This window comes from Symphodus melops (genome assembly GCF_947650265.1).
Source record: "Symphodus melops genome assembly, chromosome: 13".
In the NCBI taxonomy this organism is placed as follows: Eukaryota; Metazoa; Chordata; class Actinopteri; order Labriformes; family Labridae; genus Symphodus; species Symphodus melops.
In genome coordinates this window covers 1456836-1470705 of record NC_136703.1, presented here as the reverse complement: position 1 = coordinate 1470705, position 13870 = coordinate 1456836, and the positions used below count along the sequence as shown (strand labels likewise).

The 13870-nt window shown below is 47.5% G+C and overlaps 1 protein-coding gene across 2 annotated transcripts in view; it reads left to right on the top strand.

Moving 5' to 3' along the window:
- Positions 1-13870, top strand: part of ephb2a (eph receptor B2a) — a 30216-nt gene that overhangs the window by 7470 nt on the left and 8876 nt on the right. For both annotated transcript variants that reach the window (XM_079359856.1, XM_079359855.1), the window contains exons 2-3: positions 9711-9775; positions 10587-11271. In XM_079359856.1, coding sequence (XP_079215982.1) covers positions 9711-9775; positions 10587-11271 — 750 coding nt within the window. The remainder of the gene's footprint in view (positions 1-9710; positions 9776-10586; positions 11272-13870) is intronic.

Below are 13870 nucleotides of genomic sequence, written 5' to 3'. Positions count from 1 at the left end.
CTGGCAGACGCCACGTCCTCCCCACGGTAAAAGGCTCGAGTACTTGAGTGCCTTCTCCCCCAACTAAGACACTTAGACTGTGAAAGCAGCCAAGCATAACTTTTTAGCAAAGCATGAATCCACTGAAGCATGTGTTCTTTCCTCAGGAGATCACTGTGATTTAGTCCTTGTGACATCTGCTCAATCAGTCTCTGCGCCCAGCGTGCTCGCCGGCAGTGCGACGCCGTGACAGCAGAGGAAAAGGCAGGCGCTATCAGGAGGCTGACAGAATGAGCATGAGCGTCGGCTGCACGTTAAAACATCCGAACGCTCCACCGAGGGGACGACACGCACGCCGCTCATTAACAGCGGGGAATAAAAAATCAGGAGGAGAAAAGGAGGACGCAGTCGAGTCTCTCGGCTGAGAGGACAGACGTTTGTTAATGTGATGAAACGTTCAAAAGTCAAACTCCTCTTCCAAGTCTGTTCAGTCTTTCTAAAGGTGATAAACACTCGATTGATGTGTCGTCTGCAGTCAGAAAGATCTTTACAATCAGGATGATGAGCGGCGGACTGAATGTTGTTCTGTGCACATCCTGACGTCACTCAATATTTACATGTTTTTATCCCCTTCATGAGACCTGCTGCAGTTTGGGCTGAGAGCTGCACATCGAAGATTTCAGCCCCTTCAGGGAGGTTTTTGTTTTTTTGGAGGATAAAAAGAGAAAGAGTCATCTCTTCTGTAAAGTGTCTTCAGATAACATTAGTTATAAATTATGGATATAGAAATAGACACTCGTTGATTGAGGAGAGGCTGTCTGATAAAAACGTCAGGTAGAGGACGTCGTGCAGCAGTGTGATGTGTCACTCAGCGGCATCAACACGCCGCTCTTTAAATCCCAGCTGAGAGTGAAATGACACGAGAGCTGTCAGCCAGCTTCTCTGTTCTCACACTTTGACAGTTCTGATACAGATTCTGCTGCTCGTTCACAGAAGACGTCTCCTTAATGTGAGCGTCTCTCCAGTCAGCGTGTTCACTGTGAGCATGCTGCACTCTCAGAGATCATCTCTGATAAATCAGACCCTTAAAGGGCCCACTCACCGGACTGTCACAGTCCAGACAGGCGGATCTTCTTTTCATGTAAAATTGCTTTTCTGACTCAAAGTCAGTGTGAGTGAGAATCCATAAAGGCTGATTGATTGATTGATTGATTGGTCGGTCTTGTGTTTCTGTGTGTCCCACACGGCTGCAGAATCGATCTCCCGTAATGAGGGAAAACAAAGTTATTGATTGATTGTTGTTGTAATCGTTGGACATCAGTCAGGGTTCGACTTCCTTTACGACGCGGTGTTTCATGATGTGGAAATGAGCGTTAAAGACGGAACGATACGCAGCAGGAAGGTCACTGTGCACGAGGGGACAGATGAAGGACGACGCTCACTTGAGCTGTTTCACAAATTATTTTTTTAATGTGTAAATCTGAAATAGTTTGAAGAGAAGGGAGGTGAAAACTCTTTAATTTAATTTGGAGCCTGCTTCCTTTTTTTCTGCTCATTAACTTTTCCTCTCGTGCCTCCGTATGAATCTACTGTACGCAGCCTCAGTCTGCGCAGCGGCTGATTGCATCCAGGCCAGCAGGCCGCCCGAGGCGCCGACGCTACAGTATGTGTTCTAATGTGCAGGAGGGAGGAGAGCACGGCGAGCTCACATGGCTCTCACTGTCAGACCTCTCAGAGCTCGCCTCCATCTGTGGCAAAGTGTCATGGGAAAATAACAGCAAATGTTTTTAACCTGCTCCAGGCACATTTCATACTCTTTAAATATGAGAGAAAACTGCTGCTGTAATAAATCACCTTCACAGAATATAATGTCTGCATCCAGCTTTACTTCATGTAAGGAGTTCTTCAGTCTCTCCTGCTCAAGAAGCTCTGAGTCAGATTCTCTGTGGAGCCAAGTTTCTCATAATCATTGAAAAAATGTCGATCTGTGCCGTCAAACTGTCAGTTATTCACGACTGGATTATTACTGAGTGGAAACATAGAAACACAAGTTTAGTTTTGCATGCACGCTGCTTAAAGGAGCAGTCTGTCACTCTGCCCCCTAGTGTTTAAAATGAGTACTGCAGTCTAAACTCTAATCATCACAGAGAGCTGGCTCCGCCCCCTCCCCTCACACAGGTCAGCATGTGGTGGACACTGTAGCTTCAGTGTTGAGCCAGCTCTGCATGTGGTGGACACTGTAGCTTCAGTGTGTAGCCAGCTCTGCATGTGGTGGACACTGTAGCTTCAGTGTTTAGCCAGCTCTGCATGTAGAGACACTGTAGCTTCAGTGTTTAGCCAGCTCTGCATGTGGCTGACACTGTAGCTTCAGTGTTTAGCCAGCTCTGCATGTGGTGGACACTGTAGCTTCAGTGTTTAGCCAGCTCTGCACGTAGAGACACTGTAGCTTCAGTGTTTAGCCAGCTCTGCATGGGTCTGTAAAGCTTTCTGCGTTCTAACCTCTCTCCATGTTTCATCTCCAACATTGATCCTAGTTTGAGCAGCTTTCTGCTGCTGGAGCTTATTAGAAACATGCAGAGGCTTTTTAGCTCGGGTACAATCACTTCTATCTGAAGCAGTTCCACTGCCCGCTTCCATCGCTGCAACACCTGTTCACCTGATAACTGCTCTCATATCTGGCAAACCCAGGGGCGTCCAAAACGGCCTTCAAAGCCCCGCCTACCTTCTCTGGTCCAATCAGATCCAGAGCATTCAGGAGCAGAATCTAAAGTTAGAAGGAGGACATACTGGCTGCTGCATTGTTGTCAGAGAAGCTTCAACACAGCAGGTTTCCTTCATGATCACACAGGAAGAGAGCAGCTCTCTGATTGGACGCTGAGGCCTCCAAGATGCAGACAAAACTTTGCTTTTAGGCAGAAAGGATTGATGTGGAGTTTCAGTCAGAGGATGAACTGAGAGGTTGCCTGATGTGCGAGCACCAAACAAATATGGAGTTTTTTTGGAGTGTGAATCATGGAGAGGACTCGAGGGGATTGACACAGATAGTTGGGCTGAGTTCCCTCGGCAGTGTGTCAGACATCATCCTCGAAAGCTGGGAGGAGAATAATCTGTTCCTCCGAGAGGCGCGAGTTGAAGAAGTTAGAAAAGTGAAAGTTTGAGAGGACGCACAGCTCTGAAGGCATGCAGGCCTCCGACAGCTCTGATGTTCATCTGCAGCCCAAACCTTTAACGAAACACCCGAGGGAGGCTGACTGTCAACATTCCCCCCACATGAAGAAATGTTGCTGTTAGGTTTCAACAAGCTGATCTGTGTGAGTGTGATTGTTTTAATGCGAGGTGCACACAGTGTGTGTATGCAACCTTAGATAATGACTGCTTGATTCAAAAGGAGAAATAACGAGGTGATGGTTCGTGTCAGAGCTTCTCACCGTGTCACAGGTCATCAGGCTGCTCAGTGCTGCGCTCAGAGATGATGTGTGTGTGTGTGTGTGTGTCGTTCTGATTGAGACGCTTGTCTGTCTACACCTCAAAGCGTCGCACTCTCTTTCAGATCCTTCCAAACGTTTTGCACATCTGGAAGAGTTTTACTCCGACAGCACTGAGCAACGTGTCCACAGCTCGCCCCCGGTCGCCGGCCTCTTGAGCGTTCTATACGGCACTAGCCAGTTAGCTCGTCTCTGTACGGCGAGGCGAAGAGGAAGCTGAGAAGAGAAAAACAGAGAGGTGGTGTGAGAAGCGTCCCTGCAGATCTTACTCAGAACCAACTGAGACGTATATCGTCAGCGTCTCAGGATTGACTGATCGATTTATTCCGTCTTAGTCCTGAACGTCGTTTCTCCAACGAATCAGAGCAGCAGGACGTCCTCGTCCACGATCCGGAGGAAACTACCTACAAGACCCGAGAGCGCCGGAGCTAAAACATGTTGTTAGCTAAACCTCGCTGTCCTCGTCTTTATAACGCATGTTTCAGTTTTACAGAGGGATGTTGTTGTTTGTTTGATGACGAGTCGAGATATATTGTAAGCAGAAGTATTAAAACAACAACAAGGAACAAAAGGATTGGCTGATTTTTAGAATCTACACAAATTCATTAACTCGAATGACTCAATGAATCGGATCTGACGTGAAAACAACAGGTCAAATGAAGAGAAAAGGGAAATCAATCAGAGTATTAAAGGTGGCGCTGAAAGCTGCACGGTGGCGGCGGTGGCGGCGGCGACATAAAACAAAGTAAATTTGTCTGATGTGTCCCCGTGGGTTTAATCCAGCGTGGCGTAGAGAGCGTGGTGCAGCCTTCAAGGATTATGTGTGCTGGACTTGGCCCACTCTCTCCTCCTCTTTGCCCTACTTTTCATTGAATCATGCAGAGAAAGGCCGAACAAGAGCTCGCTCGCTCTCTCTCTCTCTCTCTTTCTCTCTCTCTCCATATATAAATATATACTGCAGGAACTCAGGGACAGATGGAGCCAGTGGGAAGGGGAGGGAGACGTTATTGGACAGAAGAAAAACGAGAGAGAGCTGCGAAGGATGACGAGAACGAAACCATAAATATAATCACTTCATAAAAAGAATTCATTATTAAGCAGAGTCAGTCTTCAGGGTTCCAGCTTCATTTTCAGCAGGATGTCATCGGTGTAAATATTAAACAGTTCACGTCATGTTGCTTCCAGCAGCACCCCTGCATCCCCCCAAACTGCAGGGGCTGAGGAGCTAACATGACAAATGTCTAGTCACGAAAGGAGGGCAACATATACTAATGCACCCCCGCCCTCGCCAGCCCACGCTGTCCCCATTTCTGTGCTCCAGCTCCCATCAGCAGCAGCTCCAGCCAATGGAGGCCCGCCTGCATTTTAAATGCACAAGTGCAGCGCTGCTCTTCATCACTAACAAACGTGTTGAAGAGAAATCAGTAAGATATCTACTGAGTGAGATGATGACGCTCTCCTCCTCAGTGATCAATCAGCCAATCAGAGAGCTGCTCTCCTCAATGATCAATCAGCCAATCAGAGAGCTGCTCTCTTCCTCTGTGATCATGAAGGAAACCTGCTGTGTTGAAGCTTCTCTGACAACAATGCAGCAGCCAGTATGTCCTCCTTCTAACTTTAGATTCTGCTCCTGAATGCTCTGGATTTGATTGGACCAGAGAAGGTAGGCGGGGCTTTGAAGGCCGTTTTGGACGCCCCTGGGTTTGCCAGATATGAGAGCAGTTATCAGGTGAACAGGTGTTGCAGCGATGGAAGCGGGCAGTGGAACTGCTTCAGATAGAAGTGATTGTACCCGAGCTAAAAAGCCTCTGCATGTTTCTAATAAGCTCCAGCAGCAGAAAGCTGCTCAAACTAGGATCAATGTTGGAGATGAAACATGGAGAGGTTAGAACGCAGAAAGCTTTACAGACACATGCAGAGCTGGCTAAACACTGAAGCTACAGTGTCCACCACATGCAGAGCTGGCTAAACACTGAAGCTACAGTCTCCACCACATGCAGAGCTGGCTAAACACTGAAGCTACAGTCTCCACCACATGCAGAGCTGGCTAAACACTGAAGCTACAGTGTCCACCACATGCAGAGCTGGCTAAACACTGAAGCTACAGTGTCCACCACATGCAGAGCTGGCTAAACACTGAAGCTACAGTGTCCACCACATGCAGAGCTGGCTAAACACTGAAGCTACAGTGTCCACCACATGCTGACCTGTGTGAGAGGAGGGGGGGAGACAGCTCTCTGTGATGATTAGAGTTTAGACTGCAGTACCCATTTTAAACACTAGGGCAGAGTGACAGACTGCTCCTTTAATAAATAAGTGAAGTGGTTTATTTTATTAAAAACAACCATGCACTTCCTTATTGTGAGGATATTCTCTCTGTCTTTCAGAGTATCAACTAAAATCATGATCGAGAAGTCGTACGAGATTTTAAACTAAGTCCAGGCAGCCACAGTGTTACTAAATATAAATATGATATTTTCAGGATGGCTGCTTTGAAAAGTCCTCGTTGTGTCATTCCCCCCCCCCCCCCCCCCGAGGGAAATAACCGTCCCTTTAGCTGCTAATTGGTCCGCTATGTTAACGGCCAGTCTTTAACTGTTTGTGTCTGGTGTGTGCGGCAGCTTCATTAGAGCGTTTTCACTGTAAATATCCGGGTTAATGAGAGCGCTGAGGCCAAACCGAAAGAGTCAAGCTGTTAGCTTAAATTAGGATTTAACAGAGAGCAATGCAAAGCTCCAGACTTCGGGGACACTTTTGAAATTAAGAAGAGCTCCTTTATTAGATTCATTCTTCTTCTGCGTATTTTTCAGACTGAGTATATGACTGATCAAACACCCGTCGGCTGTGTCACCACAGAGGCAGACTCAGATCCGGGCTCTCCTCTGTCCCTCCTTGTTCCTTCTTGGCTGAGTCTGTGGGAATCGTTTGCGGGTCAGTGCTCGTGGCCTCTTTATTCCTGTTTAGCGGCGGCTCCGACACCTGGCTCGCCGCTCCCTCCCAGCTCCTCATTAATCGCTGCTGATACTAACCGGAAGCGAGCAGCCGGAAAAATGGGCCATTTAGATGCAACAGTGGACGCTGGCATTTCAGCCTGACACTGAAAACCCGACACAAGATTCATAATACTGCAAAGTTCTCATCTTTGCACTGACGTGGATTTAACACACAGTAGTCACCATGCAGTTCTAATCAACACCAAGGCAAGACCAGGACATGAAGGGATCAGGACCGAGTCAAGACCAGGACCGTAAATGTCTCTAAAGAATCCCCATCCTGTGTGCAGCGGGCGTGTCGCTCGGCTGTATCCGGGGATTAAAAACCAACCAAGAGGCGTTTTCCTTCTGGTCACCGTGACGACGTGGAGAAATAATAAGAATAAGAATCAGGCCACGCCCCCGATTGGTAAGGGGGGCAAATTGGACCCAAAACCTGGCCTTGAACCATCTCAGTTTGAAGCCCGCCTCAGTCGGTCATAAATCATCACGTAGACGGGTTTATGTTTTATAACTTGAGGGTTTTTTTAGTTTTGACCCTTCGTACACAAACTGCCTGAAGATGTTCAGAAAGTCTGCTTTGATGTGAAGACGGTGAAACGTCACGCAGTGCGCCGGTTTCTCCTCCGTGTGGCGTCGCTGTGCGTCGCTGTCACTTTAGTTAACGTGAGATTAGTGCAACGTCAGATATAACCGAGCTAGCGCTGGAGCTAGCGTTGCTAACTGGCCTTTTTCACCCGCTCACACAGGCGCCTGAATGGACGAGATTTCAAATGAACTCGGCGTGGTCACGACATGAAGCGTTGTCATGTGGACGCAGATGTTTTTGAGAGCTGAGCGTGTGCAGACAGGACTTCTGTCAGAGTACCTGCGTACGTGTGGACCACATCCTGGCACCGCAGCGGTCCCCCTCGTGCTGAATGTAGAGCGCCGGCTGTTGCTCTCCAGCAGCTCTGCATCTTTAACGAGAGTCTTTGGAGACGTGACAAGGTTAAATGAGGATAAATTTACTCTTCCAGACGAGTCCCTCCTCGAGGCCTTCGAGGTGTTGCATCGAAGAAGAAAAAAAAAGAGACCAAACCAGATGTGACAGAGACTCTTCAGAGAGGATGTTTCAGAAGCCGTTGGAGTTTGGTTGCGTCGCGGGAATCTTGAGCTCCTTTGTTTCTGGACTTTGATAAAGACTGACGATATTTCAGCCTCTGCTGACTCCTTCAGTTTTATACATGTAAAAATACTTGATCACTAAACTACAACCAGGAACTCCTCTTTCTCTTTGTGTGTTTTTTTTTCGGTTCATCCTGAACAAAGTGGCACTAAAAAGGGAACAAGTTTGATCCCTAAAGGCGGACTGACAGAAGAAAGGAACGTTGCCTTCTCGTTCTGAGTAATGCAGGAACATGGAGGAAGCCACAGATTAGTTTCTACTTAACATGAAGTTCAACTTCCCGTTTGACTTCCTTTAAAACCACTAAAAGAGAAAATCTAGTCAGCTCGGAAGCTGGCGTGAATAATAGAACAGGCGTGGGACGCAGAGTCCTCCACAGCGGTGCAGGGACGGCGTGGAGCGCCTCACCTCGCTGTGAGGCTGATGGCGTGGTGTCAGAGAGAGCAAGAAGCCTCCAGGGGCCGGCCGGGCTGTCAGGATGTTCTGCTCGACAGCAGGTCTCGAATAAAATTAGATCAGTTTAAAAAATGCAAAGGGGCCGTGTCGGGAGGAGCAGGAAGTGGTGTGATGACAGAATAAGATCTGAGGAGTTCAGTCTGAGAAATAAAAGTTCCAGTAAAACAGTTTTTAACACGGTGTTCTCACACAGGCCGGAGGTGACCTGATCAGCTCCTCCTGACAGCTGGGAGGATTTTCATCCAGCTGTCGGTAAATTCAGAGTTTGATCCAAAGGCAGCAGGACTGATTTGAAGATCTTGAAATGTGTTTCCCTTCCCCTCGCCTTCTTCAGTTCTGAACATAGATTTAGGTTTCCTGCCGCGAAACCGCTTTTTGCACGGCCTATTTAAAAAAAAAAACACGGCCTTGAAATTATTGCACGGCTTGACCTCAGCTGTGCAAATATCTACATTTAATAGACGTGCTTCCTACATGGGTTTCTATACGGTGCGCTAAATATCTGATTAGGCTACTTTCTAATTCTGGCAAAGAATATGTTTGCAGAATACCGGTACTGAAAAGCTTAAACCTGATCCCGTTTACGTTTCTACAGCCACCTGTGCCCTATTTGGTAGACGGCGTGTCAGCCGGATGACGATAGCCGCTATGTAAATAGCGTCATATGATAGCATCTAACTGCTAACAGCTAACCGCTAACTAATAAATTCAACAAAGGAGAAAAACGCTACACAAACAAAACCAACGAAGAAGACATCCAGTAGTTCATCCACTTTGTCATTGGCATGTGACTCTTTATTACAAGAACATAATCCAGCTTTGTTTCAGAGAAGGCTGTGAGCGGCGAGGACAAATACACACAGAAACAATCAGCTGTGTGTTACAGTCAATGGTTTAAACACGGCGGAGTTCTGTTTACCGACGTAACACAGGAAGTGACGATTTTTTCAACCAATCAACGGACTGCAGGGTTTAGCTCCAGATGATTGACTTATCAAGGTCTAGGGATCTATTATTACTGGATGACACTTGTAATATTATGAATTTATTTGTTTGTTGTTTGTTTTTTAAAGAAAGTGCAGATAGAAGTAGTGGGCCAACAAAGGGCTTAGACAACATGAACCATGTGAGTGACAGTCAGATGACAAAGGGGTGTGTCAGGCCAGGGGCTGTACAGTAACTCAACATTATGAAGCTTGGGAAAACTAAAATGTGTAACAATGCATCTTATTGAACAGAATGCACCATTTAGAGACTTATTCAGTTTTCTTTAAAACCAGTGTGTTAGGGAGCACATAATCTCCGCTCCGCCGTGAGTGACACTGAAAAAAATGTGCACCCCCTGTTTTGCCATTTCTGCCTAAATCACTGGTTCTGAACATTAGCGATCGGATTATAACATGAATTATTATCATGCAGTCTGAGTTTCCCCGAGGCCGAACACTCGATGAAAGTAAAATCTTCTGACATCAGCGGGGCGGCGTTTATTTTTGGCAGAGTGTGAATTATAATCCCGAGTCAGATTTTAAACGTTGGCTCCTGATTTCTTCGACAAAACAAATCAATAGTTTATTCAGCGTGTGTGTATGTGTGATAAACGCTCATCTCTGTCTTTTGTGTCTCCTGCAGAAGTTCTGATGGATTCAACGACAGCGACAGCAGAGCTGGGCTGGACCATCTCGCCCTCACAGGGGGTGAGTGGAACAAACCAACACAAGAGGAACAGTGTGTGAAACATGCATGAGGAGAAAACACGAGGAGACAAACTCAACGACTCTTACATGTGCATGTGTGTATATTCTGAGTACAAACATGAATAATCAATGTGCAGATATGCACTTTGTCTAACATAAGACGACTTGATGTACATGTCAGTCGACTCCACATCTCAGCAGACCGCTCTGAGCAGAAACCAGCCGCTCGTAGTACATTCTCCACTTTCACTCCTCCTAACTCATTCAGACAACGAGTCCAAGAAATGAGAAAAAATAGTCCCGATGTTATAGAAATGCAAATCCTCTGACGGAGTTTGTTAAGGCGTATGTGAAGCAAGTTTTTGTTTTGCATACTTTTGCATTTATTCATGTTTATGTGTGTTTATTCACTGCGAACTTTACCGACCTCAGCTGTTCTCCAAACTCCTCTTCATCATGTGTGTGAAGTGTGTTGTTGTAAATCCACTCTGATCCTGTATTTGATCATGTCTATAAACCCCTCTATTTCAGCCCTGCTCAGAACAGGCTGTTTCTGTGTCTGTAGCTTTAAATATGTAAATGAGCTGTGTCTGGCCACGCCCCCTCTCTGGAAGGGCTCGGGTGTACTCGCTGCTTTCTGGCTCCATGTCCTATTGTTTACGGTGAGAAGGCAGACTCAGAGGGCAGAACAAACACCTAGCTGTGGGAGTGTCACCCACCTGGGGGAGGGGCTACTGCCCTTTGTGATGTCATAAAGGGAACATCTCCTAACGGCCACAACATTTAGCTGTTTGTTGTCTTTCCCTTGCAGTGGGAAGAAGTCAGCGGCTACGATGAGAACATGAACACCATCAGAACGTACCAGGTGTGCAACGTCTTCGACAGCAGCCAGAACAACTGGGTACGCACCAATTACATCCGCCGCCGCGGCGCTCAGCGCATCCACGTTCAGATGAAGTTCTCGGTGCGAGACTGCAGCTCCATACCCAACGTCCCCGGCTCCTGCAAGGAGACCTTCAACCTGTACTACTACGAGTCTGACGCGGACACGGCCTCGAAGACGTCCCCGCCCTGGATGGAGAACCCCTGGGTGAAGGTGGACACCATCGCTGCTGACGAGAGCTTCTCCCAGGTGGACCTCGGGGGACGGATCATGAAGATCAACAGCGAGGTCCGCAGTTTCGGCCCCGTTTCACGAAACGGCTTCTACCTCGCTTTCCAGGATTACGGCGCCTGCATGTCGCTCATCGCCGTCCGAGTGTTTTACAGGAAGTGTCCCAGAGTGATCCAGAACGGCGCCGTCTTCCCTGAGACTCTGTCGGGTGCAGAGAGCACCTCTTTGGTGGCAGCGAGGGGGGTCTGCGTGCCCAACGGGGAGGAGGTGGACGTACCCATCAAGCTGTACTGCAACGGCGACGGCGAGTGGATGGTTCCTATCGGACGCTGCATGTGCAAAGCCGGCCACGAGGCGGTGGATAACGGAACCGTCTGCAGAGGTAAGGAGCGCAGTGATGTTTGAGTTCGCTCTGCCGACCTCGATGTGTCGCATTCGCAACGTTTGACTGAAAACAAGTGTTCGCCATGTTTGAGATTTTTCTAGACGTTGAAGTTGACGAACTTTAGAATAAAAGAGGGCGATCTGAACCCTTTTCATGACTTTTAAACCCACTCAAACAAACCTGAGGATCACCGACACGAGAAGAACTGGTGACCATGAATGTCGATATAAAACAATGATGTCGCTGATGGTCGACCAGCTGAGCCGTTTTCATGGCTGACTTTACGAGCTGTTCAAAGTTTATCCACCGGTAGAAGAAGAGCTAGAATAAGGCAGCTACATGAAGGGCAGTTTTATTCTGTAGTTATTGACCGTGGAGGTGCAGCAGTCGGCGGCGTGCTCTTAAGACGTTACATGCTGAGAATCCGTGCTCTGATTGGTGCCTTTCTGTGTGGCGTTCCTCCCACAGCCCAAACGCATCATGTGCACTGGGGGAACTGGTGACGTTAAGTCCAGCGTGTAACCCGGCCTCTCAGCCAATGACAGCTGGGATCAGCTCCGAACAGGATAAGCAGTATAGATGATGGATGGTGTTTCATAGCTGTCTCTTTTCTTTCTTTGTAACACTTTGTTCGATTGACCAGGTTCAAGTAAAAAAAAAAAAAAATCCTTAGTTGAGGGAGGAGGAGGAGTTTCAGACGAGACTCTCCTGGGAGAAAAGTCCCACCTTGTTTAAACCCTCCATCCGTCTGGACTGCTGACCCGAGCAGATTAACAGGTCCAAAGGCCACCTTTGTGTGTGTGTGTGTGTGTGTGTGTGTGTGTGTGTGTGTGTGTGTGTGTGTGTGTGTGTGTGTGTGTGTGTGTGTGTGTGTGTGTGTGTGTGTGTGTGTGTGTGTGTGTGTGTGTGTGTGTGTGTGTGTGTGTGTGTGTGTGTGTGTGTGTGTGTGTGTGAGAAGCCGGGGCTGTGAATAAGCTTCTGTATTAGTCGGCTTGTTAATGAGAACTGGCTGCTCTCTGTATTAGACGCTCCAAAGTTTGAGTGAGCACGAGTCAGAGACATGAAGGATGTGCTGTCCAGACCTCCTCGTGCGTGCGTGCCAGATGTGCACAGTGTTCCTGGTTTTTAAAGCCTCAATCTGATCCATAACATTAATCCTGATCAGGCCCTATACTGTGTCTTGGCTGAGCGAGGACTTTGCACATGACGTGATCCTCTTAAACACAACACAGGACAAAACATAGCATGATGGTCTTCAAATGAAGGTCAAAGGATTTTCTGAGTGCACACTCTCTCAGGACTCAACGGCTGATTTATCCGCACATGGCATCGTGGGATTAAGCTGTGTGTGGATGTGTCCAATGACATGTTGTTCACCATGTGATGAGAAGAGTGTGTTCATGATGTCTGCTCACGTTTCCTCTCTCATGCTCTTCATTTTGTTAATATCACGTATTTAAAGGAGCAGTACGTCACTCTGCCCCCTAGTGTTTAAAATGAGTACTGCAGTCTAAACTCTAATCATCACAGAGAGCTGTCTCCCCCCCTCCTCTCACACAGGTCAGCATGTGGTGGACACTGTAGCTTCAGTGTTTAGCCAGCTCTGCATGTGGTGGACAGTGTAGCTTCAGTGTTTAGCCAGCTCTGCATGTGGTGGACACTGTAGCTTCAGTGTTTAGCCAGCTCTGCATGTGGTGGACACTGTAGCTTCAGTGTTTAGCCAGCTCTGTATGTGGTGGACACTGTAGCTTCAGTGTTTAGCCAGCTCTGCATGTGGTGGACACTGTAGCTTCAGTGTTTAGCCAGCTCTGCATGGGTCTGTAAAGCTTTCTGCGTTCTAACCTCTCTCCATGTTTCATCTCCAACATTGATCCTAGTTTGAGCAGCTTTCTGCTGCTGGAGCTTATTAGAAACATGCAGAGGCTTTTTAGCTCGGGTACAATCACTTCTATCTGAAGCAGTTCCACTGCCCGCTTCCATCGCTGCAACACCTGTTCACCTGATAACTGCTCTCATATCTGGCAAACCCAGGGGCGTCCAAAACGGCCTTCAAAGCCCCGCCTACCTTCTCTGGTCCAATCAGATCCAGAGCATTCAGGAGCAGAATCTAAAGTTAGAAGGAGGACATACTGGCTGCTGCATTGTTGTCAGAGAAGCTTCAACACAGCAGGTTTCCTTCATGATCACACAGGAAGAGAGCAGCTCTCTGATTGGCTGATTGATCACAGAGGAAGAGAGCAGCTCTCTGATTGGCTGATTGATCACAGAGGAAGAGAGCGTCATCTCAAATATGATTCTGTAGGTAGAGTACCTCTGTCGATGTCGATGATTGTTTTAATGTGTCTTTGAGGAGAGTTGGATCTTCGTGTTTGCAGCCAAATCAAAGTCTCCAGAGTTGGAGGTTTGAAAATATGTTTCTCTTCCCACATGAACATATTCCCAGGCTAAATATTTCAAACTTTACCCAGTTCATCGGGCCAAAGTTTGAACCCTTTGCTTTTAAGTTTTGGGCCACTGATGATAAGAAGAAAAAAAAAAGTAAGCACTGCACGAGCCGACCCGTCACGAGTCAGAACTAATTGGTGACAAACCCTTC